The sequence below is a fragment of the Chlorocebus sabaeus genome, chromosome 17 (assembly GCF_047675955.1).
Source record: "Chlorocebus sabaeus isolate Y175 chromosome 17, mChlSab1.0.hap1, whole genome shotgun sequence".
NCBI classification, from domain to species: domain Eukaryota; kingdom Metazoa; phylum Chordata; class Mammalia; order Primates; family Cercopithecidae; genus Chlorocebus; species Chlorocebus sabaeus.
The window spans coordinates 69,177,064-69,197,647 of record NC_132920.1 but is presented as its reverse complement, the minus strand read 5'-3'; the positions used below and the strand labels follow the sequence as shown (position 1 = coordinate 69,197,647).

The 20,584-nt window shown below is 36.4% G+C and overlaps 1 protein-coding gene across 3 annotated transcripts in view; it reads right to left on the bottom strand.

Annotated features, from left to right (window-relative positions):
• Positions 1-10,443: 10,443 nt before the first annotated feature.
• The window catches only part of ADGRB3 (adhesion G protein-coupled receptor B3), a 734,436-nt gene continuing 724,295 nt past the window's right edge, over positions 10,444-20,584 (bottom strand). For all 3 annotated transcript variants that reach the window (XM_008013603.3, XM_073006121.1, XM_008013605.3), the window contains 2 exons: positions 17,020-17,124; positions 10,444-11,254 (listed from right to left, as the gene is read on the bottom strand). In XM_008013603.3, coding sequence (XP_008011794.2) covers positions 11,066-11,254; positions 17,020-17,124 — 294 coding nt within the window. In that variant the 3' untranslated portion in view covers positions 10,444-11,065. The remainder of the gene's footprint in view (positions 11,255-17,019; positions 17,125-20,584) is intronic.

Here is a 20,584-nt window from a genome sequence, read left to right as displayed (position 1 = left end):
GTGGACAAGGGCTAGCATCCTGCTATATAAACACATGGTCATCATGTTGATGTCAACAGAAACATAAACAACCTCAGCTCTGTGATATCCTAGAAAACATGCTGGGTAAACAGGCAGAGGGTCTGTGCTTGGGTTCCTGAGAAATCTGTATAGTGTGGTGATGAACAATTTCTTGGCTACTCCACAATAATAGCAGCAGCACACTTACTTCATGGAATTACCTTTAAAAAAATTTATATAAATATAAATATAAATATAAATATTTATATAAATATAAATATAAATAAATATATACATATTTATATAAATATAAATATGTATATAAATATAAATATATAAATATATAAATACATAAATATTTATATAAATATAAATATATAAATACATAAATATTTATATAAATATAAATATATAAATACATAAATATTTATATAAATATAAATATATAAATACATAAATATTTATATAAATATAAATATATAAATACATAAATATAAATAAATATAAATATATATAAATATATAAATATATATATATAAAAAACAATCACTGGGATCTGATGTTTTTGGATACCCTCATAAAAATATAAAAAAATAAAAGACCACACTGTACTTATAATTCAAGTCTTCTAAAGAGCCTAATTTTTTTTTGTTCAATCAGATAAATAATCTGCTGCTCAATTAAAATAAACTGTGCTGATTATGAATGCCTGGTCCCTGTTCAGGAGGCCACAGAATGGATTTCTATGAAGTACTCTCTGATTCACTGCCGAACTTGGCAGGGATAGAGGTTTGTTTTGGCCTTCTCCATGCCTTTTCTTTGTGGCAAGAGAAAAGCGCTGGGCTCACACTGAGGCTGGTGCTCCTTCACGAACACCACATCATCTGAGTTAACCAGCCCCAGTACAGCTTCATATGCACTCTCATGTTTTTCTCTTCAAGGGAGCTTAGCAAACAGGCTTCCTGCCAAATGAGTACATGGGTTAGTAAAATTGGGAGACACAATCGTGATTGGAGAGCTTCAGTTCAAAGCATAGTGTCATGTTTTATATTTGCATCTCTCCAAGAAGAAAAGTGGGTCCAGTTCTCACCTCACCTGCCTGAAGAATGACCAAGAGTGAGACTGTGCAAATAAACTACTTTATCCAAAAGTCTCCAATCGGATGGGTCATCTGATATGGTTTATCTGCCTAGAGGATGGATATAAAGAACTCTGGAAGTGAAAAGGAAATGGATAATTGCCTAAAAGCTGGTCATGCTCCAAGATTCTGAAACAAAAGGGAAGAAAAGTTTCCAGCAGAAATGCCTTGTTGTGGAGGCTGTTTGCTGAAAGTGACTTGTGGAAGCATCTTTCTTTTTAGGAAAGAGTGGCAGCCGAATCCATCCATGGAGGTCATGAGGTGGTTGAAGACCCCAAGAGAGAAGGAGGCCCTGTCATGAATTTGCTCCATTCTTCATTCAGCTTTTCTGATACTTGAATCACTGGGGAGGCTGGACAGCAAGAGAAGGACCCTGTCAGATGATTCCCGTGCTCAATGTCCCTTGCTCTCATGCAGAGGAATATCAGCAAGAAGAAACCATGTGAAATCCCTCCCAGGCTAGGCACAAGAACCACCTGGCATAGACTTTGCTGTTCTTATTAAAGGCATCGGATGGTCAGAATTTGTATAGAAATATATCTGAAACCATTCAAATTAGTCTGATTACATAACTCAAATGGCAACCATATGTTATAAATCTATATAAGATATAAAACTTTATCTGTAAATATATTTGACAAATTTGACACTTGTATCCTCAGAATTATTATCAATCCTGCCCAGGGCTAATGTTGAAAAAGGTTATTAGATGGGCCGGGCGCAGTGGCTCATGCCTGTAATCCCAGCACTTTGGGAGGCTGAGGCGGGTGGATCACGGGGTCAGGAGATTGAGACCATCCTGGTCAACATAGTGAAACCCTGTCTCTACTAAAAATACAAAAATTAGCTGGTGTGATGGTGCGTGCCGGTAATCCCAGCTACTCAGGAGGCTGAGGCAGGAGAATCACTTGAACTCGAGAGGCAGAGGTTGCAGTGAGCCGAGATTGTGCCCCTGTACTCCAGCCTGGCGACAGAGCAAGGCTCCGTCGCAAAAAAAAAAAAAAAAAAGGATTATTAGAATAAAATTTATTTTTAAGAATAAAAAAAATTTAGAAGCATACTACTCCTTTTAAAATTGGAACTACTTACTAGTTGTGAGTCATTTCATCCAAAACTCATAGCGGTTTTCTACAGTGACAAAAAGTCAAGTCTGGGTTTCTCAGGACAGGATTTGAAAGGAATGCTCCTGAGCTCTGGGAACATAGCTAATCTTTCTTTGATTGTTATTATGCTCTTTTTCACTTTGATGGAAATTCCATGAGGGAAAACAAAAAGCAAAACCAAAAATCCTAAGACTATCTGCAGCTTTTATTCACCTGTATGATTCCCCAGCTCATGTGCTTATACATAACTTTTGTTTTAACTGTACCTTGAGTGTCCAGGTTTGTGGTAATGATCCCTCCAAGGGACCAGTTCTGGATAATTCAGTGAGACAAAACCAAGCTGTGTTTTAGCTTCTCTTCCCATTAATGACTTGTTACTACTTCTTGATGAACTGAACATATTAGCTTCCTCTCCACAAATCACAGAGTTTCACACAAGGAATCTCCTGTAGCATCCTTCCTCTTATAACATGATCTTATGATCATGAAATAAGAGGGCCATATGAGATATCTTGTCCTCTGATATAATTATCTGGATGCATGATTCTCAATTCACAATTTCAAAGCTCTAATTATAATTTTTAGTGAATATCTAACTGGATAATCAATACTGGTCACTTAGGATTATATTTTGCAGCCAGTTTATCCTATACAGATCACTGGAAAATTCCATCACTTCAAAGTTAGATGTTTCATGAACATTGAAATGAAAAAGAACACTTTTGTGGACACGGCATGCTTTAGTGAACTGATTGTCATATTCTCTAAGCAAAAGTTATTATTTCCATGTTCTACGATGCACAGCTTTGGGATCTCAGTCTCTCACATGTTGAACTAAACCGAAACTTGTGTTCTAAGGAAGTTCTTAGCAGTTCTCCAACATTCTTCTCCATGGAGGGGGAGAGGCCTTCTGGATACACTGTTTCTTTTTTTTTTTTTTTGAGACAGAGTCTCGCTCTGTCGCCCAGGCTGGAGTGCAGTGGCCGGATCTCAGCTCACTGCAAACTCCGCCTCCCGGGTTCATGCCATTCTCCTGCCTCAGCCTCCCGAGTAGCTGGGACTACAGGAGCCCGCCACCTCGCCCGGCTAGTTTTTTGTATTTTTTAGTAGAGACGGGGTTTCACCGTGTTAGCTAGGATGGTCTCGATCTCCTGACCTTGTGATCCGCCCATCTCGGCCTCCCAAAGTGCTGGGATTACAGGCTTGAGCCACCGCGCCCGGCCTGGATACACTGTTTCTATGCAAGGTTCTGCAGACAATGAGGCGTGCAGATCTGATCTTCATTCATCCCAAATACCTGCCAGACCAGTGAATTTAACCTTAAACTTTCTGCGGACTCAAAATTATTCACTCTTCAGCAGAATAGTTGAGAACTTAGACTGTAAAACTAAGCCGTGAGGATAAATTCTGGCTCTGGCATTTCCTACCTTGTGTGATATTGGAGAGGATATGTACCTCAGTTTCTTTATTTGTAAAATGAAAATAATGATAGAATATGCCTTACAGATTTCTTATGAGGATTAAATAAACACTTACAAAGAAAGTATTTACAAGCACTCAGAAAGCTTAAAATTGTTACCTAAACCTCTGTTTTGAGAAATCATATTCTTGGGTGAGTTCTTGAAGTAGAATAGATGTTCTACTTTTTTTCTTTTATTCAGCCAGACCATGAGAGAGCTTTATACATGTAGCACATTGTATTGACCCTGTGAAAAACTGTTTCTGTTGATGGTACTTGGATGTAAAGCCTTTAATTGTATTAGCCAAGGTTCTCCAGAGAAACAGGATAGATAGGCTAAGTGCATATATACAGAAAGAGATGTATCTTTAAGAATTGACTCATGTGATTGTAGGGGCTGGTAAGTCCCTAATCTGCAGGGCAAGCCAGCAGCTGGAGGCTCTAGAAAGGGTGGTGGTTGTAGCTGTAGTTTGAAGGCAGTCGGGAGGCAGAATTCCCTTTTCCTCAGGGAACCTTGGTATTTTTCTCCTAAGGCCTTCAACTGATTTGATGAGGCCTTCCACATTACCAAGGGGAATCGGCTTTACTCAAAGTCTACTGATTTAAATGTTAATCTCATCTAAAAAAATACCTTTATAGTGATATCTAGAATGCTATTTGACTAAATATCTGGCTACTGTGGCCTTGTGAAGTTGACACATAAATTAACCACCACATTAGCCTTCAAGAAGGAACATAAGAAGCATCTCTATAAAACTCTGAGATTTTATAAGAATGTTATTGATAAAGAATTTACCATGGAATGAAGCATGAGGTTCACAAGAGGCACCTCTTGGTTTTTTGCTTCTACAGAGGAAATGTTGGCTTTTATCTTAGAGACACTGTGAACTACACAACTAAATATAGTTTCTGTATTTGCATTGGTTGCTAGGAAGCTCAAGGTCATCACTTGGCAAAGCTCCAGGGAAGAGTCTAAGACCTCGAGGCACACATTTTAGGTACTACATTAGCCTCTGTATCACCTTGATTGTCCTTCCTGTTATTTTCTGGCAACCTGTATCAATGTCTTTCCAAGAACTCCTGTAGTACACCCTTATTTATTTTCCACAGAAATCCATCAAATTGTTGTAATTTGATTTGTTAGTCTGTATGACCTCAAACACCCTGCGTCCCTTAAAAATGGGGACCATGTCTTGTTCAATATCACATCACCCACTTCTCACACAGTATCTAGACTGCAGCTAATTCTGAATATACATTTGTTGGATATATTTAAAAAGTATGCATCCTTATAATCTACCTCAAGTCCACTTTAGGATAAAGCACAACATAATTGCTACATAAAATTACATTCCATTGTATGTATAAAATTCCTTATGAATCTTAGAAGTGCAATTCCATTTTTGAGAGAGGGGAAAAAGATAATGCTAGTTTAGGAATTAATCTGAAAAACTGATACACACTTCTATCTGGCAAAATAAGAGAATAGAAATTGAAAAGCTAACCTTCAATTCCAATTATTGAGATTATTCTCTTTTGTTGAAAATCCCTTATTAAAGGCAAGCTGGCCCTTCTTCCTGGACGTTAGTGGATAGTGGGAAGGGAGGTGTACTCAGCAACCCCTCAAGAGGCTTTTGAGACTCATATGTTGGTGGTTGCTAAGACAGAATCATTTTCACAATGAATCATTTGTTTTTAGGTAAGGGTAAGATTTGCCAGATGTTTCTGGCTAGGTGTTTTGGGACAGGTGACTGGTCTCTAGTTGATTGAGCCCATGGATGGGTCTTACCAATTTAGTTGGTTTTGATGTGCTAGTCTATTAGCTTACTTGCGGCCAACAATGCCTTGACATTCTCCTCAACTTGACTAAACTTTAGATAGTCTTCTTGACCTCGCTTTTCTTAGAGCTGTTCATTAGAAAACCTGCAAATCTTTATCTGCCTCCTTGAGATGTAATTAAAAAAACAAAAACAAAACAAACAAACAAAAAGCAAAAAATCCAAAATTCCTTGCTACTTTTATAGCCCAGGAAAGTCTTTCTCAAGGACCTCGGAGACATCTTTATTGAAATCTTCATGGAAGCATGTCCTTATCTTCCAGTTTCTGTAAGAGGGTAAGTGTGTAACTTTTGCAGGCAACTTGCTTCAAAAATAAAACTACCTCTTATCATAAAGATACCTGAAAGCTTATGTTTGTTTTGGTTTAAGGCAATGAACAAACACAGGTGGCCTATAATCCTCCACTCTCTTCCCAGCTCTTAAAACCTCTCCATCTCTTAGAGCTCAGACTGAGTCCTGGCTTCTCTCCCTTATTGCATTTGGCTTGAATAAAGTCTTCTTTGCATGTGTAACTTTGTCTATTGCATTTTTTTTTTGAAAGAGTCTTGCTCTGTGGCCCAGACTAGATGCAGTGTCACTATCACCACTCACTGCAACCTTCATGTCCTGGGCTCAAGTGATCCTCCCACCTCAGCCTCCCAAATAGCTGGGACTACTGGTGTGCACCACCATGCCTGGCTAATTTTTCTATTTTTAGTTGACATGGGGTTTCTCCATGTTGTCCAGGCAGGTCTTGAACTCCTGGGCTCAAGCAATTCACCCACCTAGGCCTCTAAAGTGCTGGGATTACGGGTGTGAGCCAACGTCCCCAGCCAAGTCCAGTGCAATTTTTGCTTTGACCCTCAGCACCAGGTTTATAGACTCATGTTAATGACATTTTAAGGACAGATTTACAAACCAGAGTGCCAGGTTTTATAAGCAGGAATTCAACCCAAGAGATGATTGGCAAGCTCATCATTAAAATTAAGTGTTCTCATCTAGCTTATAATATTCACACTTTAACTTTGGAGCTACTGCTGCTTAAAAAGCCACTACTATTTTTCTACTATGAGAAAATCCTTTCTTGTAATCACTGTTGGCTGAACACCAATTACAATTTTTGAAAAATTCTTCTTATTACAGTGGACTTAGTTTCCTCACCTGTGATAATGAACTTTACCTGTGTTCTTGAACAACAGCAAGGGTTAAAAAACTTCCCACCCTTTTGTGTTGCCAGAAATGACTCACTACAAAGAACCATACTTCCCCAAATTCCTTAGACAAACCTCATAGATGAATACCTTGTTTAACAAACACTGTAACAAAGTGAGACACAAACCCTCCAAATTCCTACTTTTTATCTTGGAAATTACTAGCTGAATTGTTTGTCCCTGCTAACCAATCTGAAAATAATATTTGATAACTTGACCAAACCTAATTCAGGCTTCTTGCTTTCACCAGGACTCAGAACTTTGGACCGCCTTTGAATTTAAACAAGTGTTGGGAGCTTAACCAAGCACTGGAAAGTAGAGTTACCACCCCTCACCGTACCTCTCAGAACTGGCTGACCACAAAGAAGTTTCCTGCTCAAATACCTGATCACCACACCTACTCATCCCAAGCTCTCATACCCAGCTTTTTCTTTTCCTGTTTACCTCAGTATTAAAGAAAAGCTTTTCTGCCTGAGCTCTGAGATGCTTGTAGATCTTACAGTTGGAGTGCACTCCCTATTGCAATACCCCCTACTATTGCAGCCATCTTTTCAAATACAATTTCTCCTTCTCCAAGTTTGAATTTTTTATTTTTTCACCTGAAAATCATCACCATTTTCATTGATTGCCAAGCTTTCTCTCATCTCTATATTCTACTGTTTTTGGTTCTGACAGCTCTTTTATGCTGTACTACCCGTTACAAATTTAACTACAGAAGCATCTCAGGGGCAGGATGATTTTGTCACCATGGAAAACTGTGTAAATTAACATTCTAGAGACATGGATAACCCTGAAAAACTAAAGCTGAGAATGGTTCAAAATTTACCAACTCAACTTTCTGAAGCAATGGTTTTTTGACTGACTTAAAAAAAAAATTGGCTGTGTGTTTTTACACAGAGTCTGAAGACAATCTAAAAATTCAAGTTGGTTTGAAATTTATATTGGACTACCTGTGCTTTTCTACTACAATCAGCTACTAGCCTCACCACCACCATGAATGACGATGCATGTTTTCAATTTTATGCCTCTATTCCTCGCCTGAGAATGTTTCCATAGAACTTGTTATTGTTTGACTTGGGGACTTAATAATCTAAAAGAAACAAGTAGAAGCACCATGGTGTCATGAAAATACCTCTAGGGTAGGAGTCAGGAGACCTGGGCTCTAATATTGGGGTTCCATTTATTTATGGTGATCTTCGGTGGACACTTAAACTCTTCTGGGCTTCCATTTCATTAGAATAATTAATCTTACTACATATTTTAAAGACACAAAGAAATAATATATTGTATCCAGGTTTCTTTTTCATATTTAAATATCATTACTTGTTTCACATATGTATCCTATATCTTCAATAGATTGAGAGTTGCCTCAGAGACCCGATAGTTCCTAACTGCTTAACATAGCAATAAACACATAATAGTTGTTCAATAAATATCTGTGAATATGTGACTTGATGTATACCACTGTAAGCAATACTAGAAGAAATTCCACAAATAATTCAACAAACGTTTATTGTGTGAACATTATTGTGCTAGGTCCCTTAAGAAACACAAAATGGATCAGACATGACTCCTGCCCTCCAGGCACTTGAGAGTCCACCAGAGGATATCAGAAATGCATATAAATAACAAGATCGAATATTTGAAAAGTCCTAAGAGAGGTACAGAAACAGAGGCATAAGAGTTCACGGGACAAATTATTTCCAACTTGGAGGAAAATTATGAAAAACTTTATGAAAACAAAATATGAGTTGTCCTTTAAAGCACAAGTAAAATTTAGACAGGGGAAAGGGAAGAACTTCTAGGGGAAGGGCGCAAAGATCCTGGCCGGTCATGAGTGCAGTGGGCCAGGAAGGCACTGCCCAGGCTGGAATATATATGCTCCCCTGCCTAAGGGGACAGCTGTGACTCAGCTTTGGAAGAATGTGTGCATGTATGTGTGCGTGTGTTGTGTGTGTGCACATGAGAGAGACGGAGTTCAGGGGACACTTAAAAGGAGTGGAGCAGAAGACAACTTCCTTAAAATTATCATTCCTTGAGACTTATTCACCTGCATTTTTTGCTGTAGATTAAAAAACAAAAACCACCACACCCCAACTCGACATTCTTAGAGTAGCCAAAAAATCCACGCTAACGTTTTTAAGTGTGCAATTTCTGGACAGCTTTCATGTATACATCTAATATGGCGTTACTAGAACTAAAGAAAAATCAAAGTGAAAAGATGTCAGATTTTATTTGACAGCAGTGAATCTGTAGAAGAAATATTAGCCTCATGTATTGAATTTATATGTTTTTAAACATATTGAATTTGTATGTTTTCAAACATATGCTTAGTGTGTTTCTTTTCCTTCAAGATTTTACAGTGTGGAATGGGTGACCACATACATGGTCTGCATTCACAGTTATAGGTAAACGGAGATGAAACTGAGCATTATGGATTTGTGTGTGTGTATATATATATGTAGGTTGATACACATATTCAGAGATATATACATATATACTATACACATATGTGTATAGTATATATGTATATATGTAGAGAGAGAGAGAGTAAGAGGGAGAGATTTACCAAATATTATTCCTGTCACCAAAAAGTCATCTTATAAATAGGCTATACAATTACATTATAATTAGCATACAAGTTATTGTATTGAAAAATCAGTCCTTAGTTATGTTATACTTTTTTTGCATAATGATGTTGCTTTTATTTTTAAAATCTAATTAAAAATATACTTTTAACATCTTGACATTGAGAACATTGTAAGTTTCTGACAGGAGTTCAGCCTGAGCTGTGTGGTTTTTAAGGCTCTAGCTTAGAGGCGCACTTGAATGTTGAAGCACCGTAGTCTCCGCCTCATGGCCTGAGTGCCTTCAAGGTCGTGAAGAGCAGGAACTGATTCACTTGAGTTTGAGGCAGACCACAGAAGACCACACAGCTCAGGTTTAACGACAGACTAATCTAAATACACATTTTAGGAACTTCGAAGACCCCGGTCTCCTCTCCACCCCCCTTCCTTGCCTCAGACTAAAAAAACACATCTCAAATCATTGAAATGACCAAGAAACTGCTAAAATCCTTCCTCATGGTATTTCCTTTAATGTGTATCTGAGGATAGTGAGAGAAATTACCAGTGTGACTTTAACACAAGAGAAGACACTAGGGACTGTTTGTGCATTTGGCTCACCTCAGGCTTCCAGGGACAATCGTTCAATCAAATACATCCACTCTCCTTTTCCTTCTGCTAGAGACTATATAGATAAAAATTTTTTAAGTCCTGAAGAAGTTCATTTTTTTTTGTATGCGATGAAGAACTGTAGTATGAGTAGTTTCCTTTGTGAAACATGCAGTGAACTTCATTACTTAAAATTAACATTTTTCCCTGTTTTGTTTTCTGTATTGGAACTTACTGTTTTCTACTAGTTATCTTTTTGCCACAAGATAGAAAAAACATAGTATTTATGTAAGAGTATGATGGCAGCAGATTTCTGACAAGCCCCATTTGCATGGTACATTGTTCCAAAGAATGTTTGAGTAGAAAATACAGAAGCACTATACAAACCTATTATTACATTTGAGAAATCATTAGCCTCAAAGGAGTAATAACGGTATGCTATTAAAACCGTGGATACATTTTTAGTATCTGTATTGAAAAAAAAACTTTATAAATATGTAAATTTCTGTTCAACAAATCCAAAATAAGATGCACTAAAAAACTGATATGTAGACAAAAGTTTATTTACACCATACAACATTTTAAATATTTTATACACAGCTGCAGCAGAGAAAGCTTCTCAGAGCTTTCTAGAGAAAACTGCAATAATAAAGATGTGAAATATATTATTCATATAAAAGTGAGATTATTACTTTATTGCATTTAAAGCAATGAAGAATGTAGCTCAACAAACATTCATTTAATGACAAAAACTTTGCTTTTATATTATAAAGTAAAAAGTGTAGTAATGGCCAAACAGACTGTTATAAACTTTAAAAACTGCATAAATATATACATTGTGCTTCATGGTGAAGTTTTTTGAAAACTAAACCATATGAAGCGGTTACAACATGAATCGTTGCTTGAGGTTTATCTATAAAGATTACCTTACAAATCCATTCCACGGGTACTTACAACACAGGATGGTCAGAACTGTACACCTGGTCATCTCTCCACTAGCCTGACTAGTGAGAAGTTACCATATGAAAACACCACTGACATTTGGCACATGAAGGTCCTGACATAAGATAGTCACACTGTCCAGATAGAAATGTCAGGCTTCCCAAGTCTTAAGTGTCAGTGCAATAAACTGTTTTGTCTCTACCTCAGTCCATTTTGATTTTGTTAAACTTCTGTTTGAAAATCACCCTCTTGCACATCCAGAGGCAAATTCAGACACTTCTCCCACTCTGCCGGCCTCAGTTCCAAAGCATCCTTTGCCTCTGTGTCTAAGACATTGATTGTGGTGTAATGCGGGTATTCACTGGGGTTTTTGAAAGTGTCCCATGGATTCTTGTTTGGTGCTGGGTTTTCCTGTTGAGAAGAGAGGGAAAGAGAGTCATTTATGTGAGGATTAGGATCACCGCTAGTTGAAGTTTCCAGGAAGAGAGCGTGTTTGTAATCTTAATCCAATTTCTATGATGCAGAGATGACTTGAAAATATGGCCAACTGCGGGAAATAGTTTTTTATTTTAGTTTTATTTCATTGAACAAACTGATGAATACCTTCTCTAAGTTACCCAACAATTTTCTAGGAATCAAAGGAAGTGAACACTAGTATAGAAGGCAAAGTAGGCGATGTTTTGTTTGGGGTATGTTGTGAATTGTCAGTATGGCCATATGTTGAAGTAGGAAGGAGAGTTAAGTCACCACTAAGATTAAATGTAGAAAATGTAAGTATTGTGACAGAAATTTGGTGAGATTAGCAGATTTGAGGTCTTGTGGGGCATATTATTTAACAATAAAAAGTCACTCAAGGTAAGAGTATTTCATTAAATAATTTAGAACACTATGCCTAGTTTTTCTCCAGAAATTAACATTTTAGAATATTTAAATGCTGCTATATTCTCTTGTTTTGTGGGTCTTTTTGTTGTAGGTTACAGAGATTCACTAAAACTAATAATTATTGAAGAGATAAAATTTAACTGTTTATCTAAATACTTTTTTAAACTTTTAATTGTATACCAATGAATTCTATCAGGTTTGAAAGATGTTTCCCTTTTGAAAATCACTGTCTTTTAATTTCTACTGGCTCTTTATTTATATTTTTCAGAATTATTAAAATGATCTTAGAAGCTTAATATTCCAATTTCCTTTTTATTTTTCATTATAGAATGTCGTGTTTAGTGAGAATATTATAGTTGTTGAATGTAAACCTTCCCTGCTCCCCAAATCTGGCCTTTAACTGATTATAACTAATTATCAAGTGAACATAAAATAGGTACTTGAATTACTATCCAAATTCCACTCAATATATTAAACATCATCCTAAATTATGGCTAAGAAAAGCAATCTGTAGAAATACTTATCATACTTAAGCCAGGTGCAGTGATGTGCACCTGTAATTCTAGCTACATGGGAGGCTGAGGTAGGAGGATTGCTTAAGTCCAAGAGTGTGAGACTAGTCTGGGCAACATAAAAAACCCAAAACCAAAAACCAAAACAACAACAAAAACACTTATCACAACTGGAAATTAAATAAATAAAATATTTAATGCACTAGATGTTTTCAGCACTGATTAAACTTACTCCCGAGAATATATGGGGAAGAAAGGTTAATAGTAAACATTTAATAAAAGGTTAATTTGTAAGATGTGTGGAGGGAATTAATTAATTCTGCTTTAGTCAAATGTTCTAAAGTCTCATGAATTATAGTCTTGTAGCTCTCCCTCTACCTTATCCTTCCTTTCTTTCCTCTCCCCCTACTTTATCCTTCCTTTCTTTCCTCTCCCCCTCTCTGCTTCCCTTCAATCAATATTTATTTATCAGCTGCTCTGTGCCAGACACCATATTAGCTACCAGGGAGGACGAAGTCATAATCAGCATGGTCCACTAAGAAGCTCAAGATTTAAAGCCTGACACATGCAGGTCCAAATTCCAGTTCCTCCACTTCAGATAAATGCGATTTTAAACAAGTGATTCCATTTTTCTGAACCTCAGCCTGAATATCTGCAAAACAGAGATATGCTTTATATTGTGGGCCATGGAGTTGGCAGAACATGTGGATTAATGCCTTCTTTGTGGGGTTGCAAAAATACAAAAAATGGGGTAGAATAATGCCTGAGAATTTAATAAACACTCAATATATAGTAGCCATACTTATTACAGAAGGGTTTATAGTTAAATGGAGGTTAAAACATGTTAATATTTATATCTATCATCTAGGAAAAGTGCTATGGGAATTCAGAGAAGGGTAGAGAGATGGCTTCTTTATATGGGAAACGCATAAAACTTTCTGAGAAAAGTGACATTAGGGCCAGAATAGAGGGCTGGGCTTGGCCATGAACACATATGTGTGGTTGGAGGTCCGGTGGCTGAATGGCACACTGGGAAGTAAAAATCCAGAGAGCATGGAGATGGGAAAACCATGAGAACAGTGACCTATCTATTTTAGTTGGCATAAAAAAGAATAGCAGAAAAGTAGGCAGAAGGTGAAGTGGAAGCCAGATCATAAGGGATTCTGAATGACTGGCTACTAAATTTGGAATTTATTTTGTGGGCAATAGGGAGATGTTGAACGGTTAGGGGCACTATGGTGAGACCTGAATCATCAAACATCAACTGAAAGGCTTACTGTTTCAAATTCTGCTGAATCAGATCCATAGTGGACTCATTTATCATAGACAAGGATTGTGTCTATAGGAGATTTCTGGGAATCCTTAGTCTGACAGAAGGTCCAATTAGCTCAATCCTGAAAGAACTCACACTGGTTAAAGTGTTAGCTCATTTGCTTGGAATATATAGGGGTTCCATTATGTGTGGAACAGATATGATTTCAAAGATCAACCATTATGGATATGTGAACTAAAATGGCCAATTTTAAACTTCGTCAGAAAATCTACATTCTAATTTCAAATGGTATTATTGTCACTACATGACCTATTGAATTCCTGAGAGGTTCTATTAGTGGGTAATACATTAATTCATAATTCATAAATTCTGGTCTTCGGCTAATCTTTAGCATCCCAAGTCACTCCCAGCTCAACTGGGGTTCTCATTATTATTCACAAATGTGTGGATGCCCTTTAGGTTAGAGCCGCCTTTAGTGGTAAAAAAACTACTGCACCCAGAAGTCAGAGTGGGAACAAGATCTGCAGGGAGTAGGGAGGGACCTCGTTGTCAGTGTATGGTACCCAGGAGTGACTCATCCTCCTGTGTGTTGGGTGTGATAAGAGAGGAGCCTACAGATTCTCATGCTGAAAAGTGTAATATCGTCAATGGTCCAAGTAAATGATGAACTGTGGAGCAGTCCAGAGGGATCATTGAATTTGGTGGTGAGAACTGTAGGTGCCAGGAAAGGTTTCAATGGAGGTATGAATCTTATGATAAAAACTTCAAAGTTAGTGTAAGTCTCCGAAATTATGCAGCTGTTTTTTGTTTATGTATGTTTTTCACTTGAGTACAGAATAAGGAGCTGTAGTTAAACAGATGCATATTTGTTAAAGGCTCAAAAATTACAAATTCCATATAAGCCAACATGCACGAAGCTTCCCAAAATGCTAATTTGGTCTTAAGCTGCATCAGTAGAAATAGGATGTTCAGTAAACAGAGTTCAGAACCACCCAAAAATATGGCACCTGAGCATATCCCATAGTTCATGGATCCAGAACACACTGGCTGTCCACTTGTGGATAGGTCCCTTTCTCCCTTTATCCATCTATCCTTTCCTCTTTTGTCCTTTCCTTTTTTTCTTCCTTCCTCTCTCTCTTCTTTCATTCCTCTCTCTCTTCTTTCATCCCTTCTTCTTCCAACCTACCAACATTTGGGTATGAAGCAAAAAGGAGTATGCTTATTTTTAAAAAGTAAGAATTTGCAAAAGCTACTTGGGGGAAAGAGATCTTGACTGAATGGTTTGTGAGACACACACAAAGTAAAATAGTTTCTTCTCTGGATATAAGTGTCTTCTCTTTTTTAGTGTGATTTAAATGTTTTCCTGCCTGGAAGCAAGGAAATGGACTAAATGGTTTTTTGGTTTCTCTTTGATTCCCCAAATTCTATTATTCTACGTAATTACCATCATTTGCAGTGCCAGGCAGGTGCTGTGAGTTAGCAGCCCAGAAAAAAAAAAAAAAAAAAGAAAGAAAAACCCCTTTATTTGAGATTTTAAAAAAGTCTTTCTCCACCCAATTATGCAATTTTTCATTAATAATGTGCCACTACAAATTATGTGACTAAATTAAGGATAATGAACTCACTCGTGCTCATTATTAATCAAAACCAAATAAGGAAGTTGCGCTTTTTTTCTCTCTCTTCTCAGATATTTAGGATGACAGTCAAGCAGCAATGACAATTCTATCCTCTCCACTCCTAACCTTCCAAATGGTAAATATTTATAAATCTCTTCTAGAAGAGGCATGCTGCTGCAGAGATGTGATGTAATTAGTAGACTATTTTTTGTTGTCAGGAAACTGAGATACAGATAGTTGTGCCGTTAATGATTTAATAACCAGACCATACAACAAGGGGAAATTACAATCATATTATAGCAGTTAGCCAGCTGTATCTGTTGCATAAGACTTTTAGATTTGTAAATATAACCCTCTCCTTTTCTAAGTAATGAAGTTTCTTCAATTATTTCATTGTTAGATTTTACTATTTCAAAATGTGTAGCTAAGGTGTTTAGGTCTAATCTCAACGGTGTAATTCTCATTTGCATGCTAGCTAAAAATTGATAGCTTTCTATGAGGAGGAGTAGAAGAGGAAGATCCACTCATTATGAATGAAGTGTTTTCTATTTGCCTAGCATTTGATTGGTGATAACAAATAATACATGATTCCTACTTTAAGGAGAAAAATTGATGAACAAGAAACTATTAAGAGACCAATTAAGAGTTAAAGTGTATATTTCTTATAGCCTTCCTTTAACACAGATTGAACGATCATAGCTATACTATAAATCAATAGCAGCCATGATAGCTTACTACAACCGGCATTGTACCAGTACTGAGAGGAATAAAAGAAAAACATAAAGATATATAAATGCTTACTCTTTAGCTCTTCAGAAGCTAACATTACTAATCAGGAAGCTAGGGCTAAGTCTCATAAAATACATATGGAAGAATCACTAGATTAAGAAGGTGACCAAACATCATCTACTTTAGAAAAATATGAATATTGATGTCTGGAAAAGAAGACGGACCATCCAGGGACTGCAAAGAGTATGAGGCAAAGAAAGAGCCCCACATTTGGGCGAAGGAGAAGAGCTGGTGTCAGATGGCAGTCCCAGCTCTATGTCTTATAGCTGAGCCTCAGCTTCCTAACCTATAAGGTGCTTCCTAACCTACTTGCTTTTGAAAGTGTTGTAATGATTGAAGATACATATTAATTACTGTTTTCTATGCTCCATTTAGGAGGGTGAAATTGAAGTTTAGAAACCTGAGTTGGGTGACTTGCTTAAGATCAGATAGTTCTCGATTGAGCTTTCAACTAGTATACTGATTTCTAGAGTCCTGGTCCAGCACTCTTATAATTATGGAAACTTCTGTGAAGCTATGAGTATGCCATAAACATAGTAATTGTACAAAGTTATTTTATTTGATGAAGTCCTGTACTAAGATTGTAATAGTGTGAATGAATGAGAAGAGAATGGTCACAGTTAATAACCAGAGTCCCCAGTGTTGATGTGTGTACGAAAATTCCTACCAAAAAATAAGTAAATCTCCTGGAGACAAAAATCTATCACTCTGGTTTCAAGTAACAACTTCATATACACAAAACAATTACATTTATGTCAGACATTCAAATGAAAATGGAAATATTAACCCAAAGGGATATTCGAAAAGAAAATTAATATTAACTCTGATAGTAAAATGATCAGATGAAGCCAACATAGTTTTGATATGTAACCAATTCTAACTAAAGCTTATAAATGAGGATATGTGAAATATCAATAAAATGCCTAAAGATTCTGCCATTCCTAATTTGTCTTGGTAGACTTTCCAAAGTACGTTTTCGAGGCTTATACTTTTTTTTCTATGTAGGCTCGTTTTATGTTCCCACGATAAGGAGGTCCTGGAAGGCAGGAATAATATCTGGCATCATGCATCTTCTACTCAGGTATTGAAGCAAAGCATACTTACCATACTGCTCGTATTTGGTATATCCCGAAATCTGTCCAAAGTTTGAAATTTCTGATTTAGCTCTTGAAATAGTTCCATATGCCTCTTCCTTGTATGCATGACCTTCTGCAAAAGAGAACAAGATAGCTCTCATCCCCAACTTGATGTACGTTTTTCAAACAAGAGATTCAATATTTTTGCTTTAATAATAAGGATAATCAAGTTTGGCAGGAACCAGGAGGTCCTATAAGATGTACAAATGCAAATAAGTTGCACCAAATCATTGTCTCATATTCAGCACTTCTTATACATTAAGAATTGGCTTTTTCTTTCACTTACAAGACTACAAAAAAAAAAAAAAAAAAAAAAAGGTTTTCTTGTGGGTACATTAAAAATGTACTAGTCATTTCTGAGTAAGATTTTCATTATTCAAAAGTTAAAGCTGTTTTACAAAAACAGTTATAATATTTTTAAAATGTTTAAAAACTCAAACTGGTAAAGCACCCAGTCCCTGATGTTTGTCATGGGAAATATTACTTTTTTATGTCTTATTTCTGTAAACACTAAAATCCTAGTTGGCTGTACTAAAGTGGGAGCAAAATCCCAAACCCTGCCATTAAGGCTGAATCAAAGCACTAAAGTGTCTGAAATATATGTGGGATGTAAAACCTTGCATTTTCCATGTGCATAATGATTAAGCTTCACAGGAGGCAAATCTGACCCATAGATTTCATCAATTTGTTTAAGAGATGGTACAGATTCTTAACAATTAGGGTTCAGAGCATAAATTGTGTGGCTGATATGCTTCTAAAATCACAGATACAAATATATTCATACTTCTCATCCCTGGTTACACCCTTTTCTCCCAACTTCACCATAACTCAACAAACGGAGTAAAAAAAAAAATGACCTTGGGGTAAGTATCACGGGGTGAATCTTGTTCAATTACAGATCATTTCAGAACCCCAAAGAAGAGTTAGATAATAAGTACCCTGTATTTGTAATTGTTATTTTAAAGGAGAAAATGTCTTCCTCCGTTTTGATTTTTTAAAGTTAAAAATCAATATTTTGGTGATTCTCCAAGACTATGCCTTCATATTTTGTAAGATTTTTACTGTATTTTAAGCATATGCCTCATAACTTACCATTTGTTCATGTGGTTTGCATAGGTATATTATATCTATGTTTAAGCTAGAATTTGAATATTTGGTCCATTGTTTTAATTAGCAAATATTTTCAAAAATAAGGATTTGTTTTGGAAAAAAATATATAGTTGGGAAAGCTGTAATGCCTAATTTCCTTCTAAAAGACACTGCAGAGAAACACTTTCCCTCCTTGAGGAAAAGGAAAAGGGCAAAAGACAAAAACAATGGAATCTTTAACACATTAAAAAAGCCTGTTCTCTCCTATGCAAGTTTAATTTCCTGTATTTAATAAATATGTATCTAGGCAATACATTGTTTAGCTCATTTCTTTCCTTTCACTAGCCTACTTTTATGTGAGAGATTTCTGTCATTTTATGTCTTGCAACAATCAGTTTCTGTCTTTGCTCCTTTTGGCTCTAGGAGTTGGCTGTGTGAGAATCAGGTGTTTGCGGACACGAACATGGCAACATTACTCATGATAGGGACATGAAACATAGCAAGCAATTATAGAGCGATTAACTTCCCATCAGTTTGGGGGAGAATATACAAAACAGATTTGCAGGATTAATAGAGAAACACCAGGCAAACATAATTTGACTAGTGATGGCTTGTGGGGATTTAGGAGAGAGAGGATTTGCATAAGCAGCTCAATGGGGAGATTCTGAGGACCCTGTCAGTTGCAAACATAAAGTAGCACATTCTTTCCTTCGGGAGACAAACACTTTCATGCAGTACCAGGTTCTAAGACACTGATTAAAATATGGATTTGTGTATAAGGAACACTTAAAAAAAAACTATTGTAGTTAGAAAACTGGATCTGCTTCTAACTTACAAATTTCATTTTTCATAGTAGTGAATCTTTTTATATAGAGTTATTTTCTTCTATGGTACAGTAGGGGTGATGTACTGACATTTTTCTAGAGATATGTTATTCCATCATTTACTACATACTTACGAGCATCACATATTGTGCTAGATGCTCAGGTAATGATGTTGCACAAAATCTGATTGAGTTCCTGATCTCTTATAGCTTGAAGTCTAATGGAGGACACAGGCATAATAATTCAAATAAATGTAAAACTGTAAGTGTGATAAAGAAAACATATGGTGCTGCTATGAAAGTGATAGGATAATTTGCTAAGATAAATCCAAGTGAGGCAATTCTCTCATTTTAATATATCCATTTTTAATTTGAAATTCCTCAAATTAGTTATTCCTATGGTCTTATTTGTCTATCCTCTCTTTTCCATTTTCTAGGATTCAGAAAATTTCCAGTTCAATTTTTAAGTCTATGCTGGAATCCCCTCTTTCAATGGGATCTTTCCTTTTCAAGTACAAGAAACTCATTCTCTTCTAAGACAGCTGATGCCAAAGGCATAGCACCCTTATTTTGAGATGAGCATCTGATGATTTTTGTTTGTGAAGTCTCCAATTATCCTTCATCTTGTGAGGAATCTGACTTTGCTTTGGGGAACTATACCTTCCCATGTTGCTGGAAATGTCCGTTGACATTCCTACTATTCTCTGGCCAAGAGGTGAATTATTCTGTCCCCTTCCAACAGTTACTTCATTAGTCAAAGTCACCTAATGTTTGTTGCTGCCAAATATACTAGATAAAGCATTTTTAAGAAGCAAACCAAGCATCAAATACATTCCATGTTAAAGAAGATATACTAGCTGATTGGAGGTTTTATAATTATATTCTGATTGAACGAGTAGTACCTAATTCAGAACTGGGTGGATCATATTTCAAATAATTGGATTGCTATGAAAGTCTAAAAAGTATACAGGAACAATATAAAGCTATGCTGGTCACCAATATTGTATAACCAGAAACCACTTTGATATTTTCTACATGGGTTTATTAAAGCTATTCTGATTAATAAAGCTCAAGGACACTGAAATGAATATGGAAGCAAATGAAAAATGTGTATGCTGAAATATGGGGCCCTTGCTACCTAGAAACATTAATGGCAAATACATCCTCATGCCAAATATTCATTCAATTTGAAACTGCCACCTTGGCACTGCCAGAAATAACCATAGCAATGATGGCCTGGATTTCTGGCAGAAGTATCACATTATAGCTCTCACTGTCTCACTGACAACTCATGTCTCTGACATGAACTCAGTTTGATTGTCCATGCATGATTTCTTCTTGTTCATAGACTCAAGTAGATCACCCAGCCTTTAAAATAAAGAAGATTCCATTGATAAGAATGCCAGTTTCACAGTGAACACTGGAGGGTTTATAACCCAACAATATTCTGGGGCAACAACTTAGGTGTGGTTTTAGTTTTCACATGTACTAAAGATTTCCTCTTATTTATTTACTTGTATGAGTATTTATTTGTAGCACTGATGCCTCTAATGAGTTGCCACTTGCTTAGAAGTTTTCATACTTATAAATCTATTGGTCTATTTCATTTGGCTATATTTTT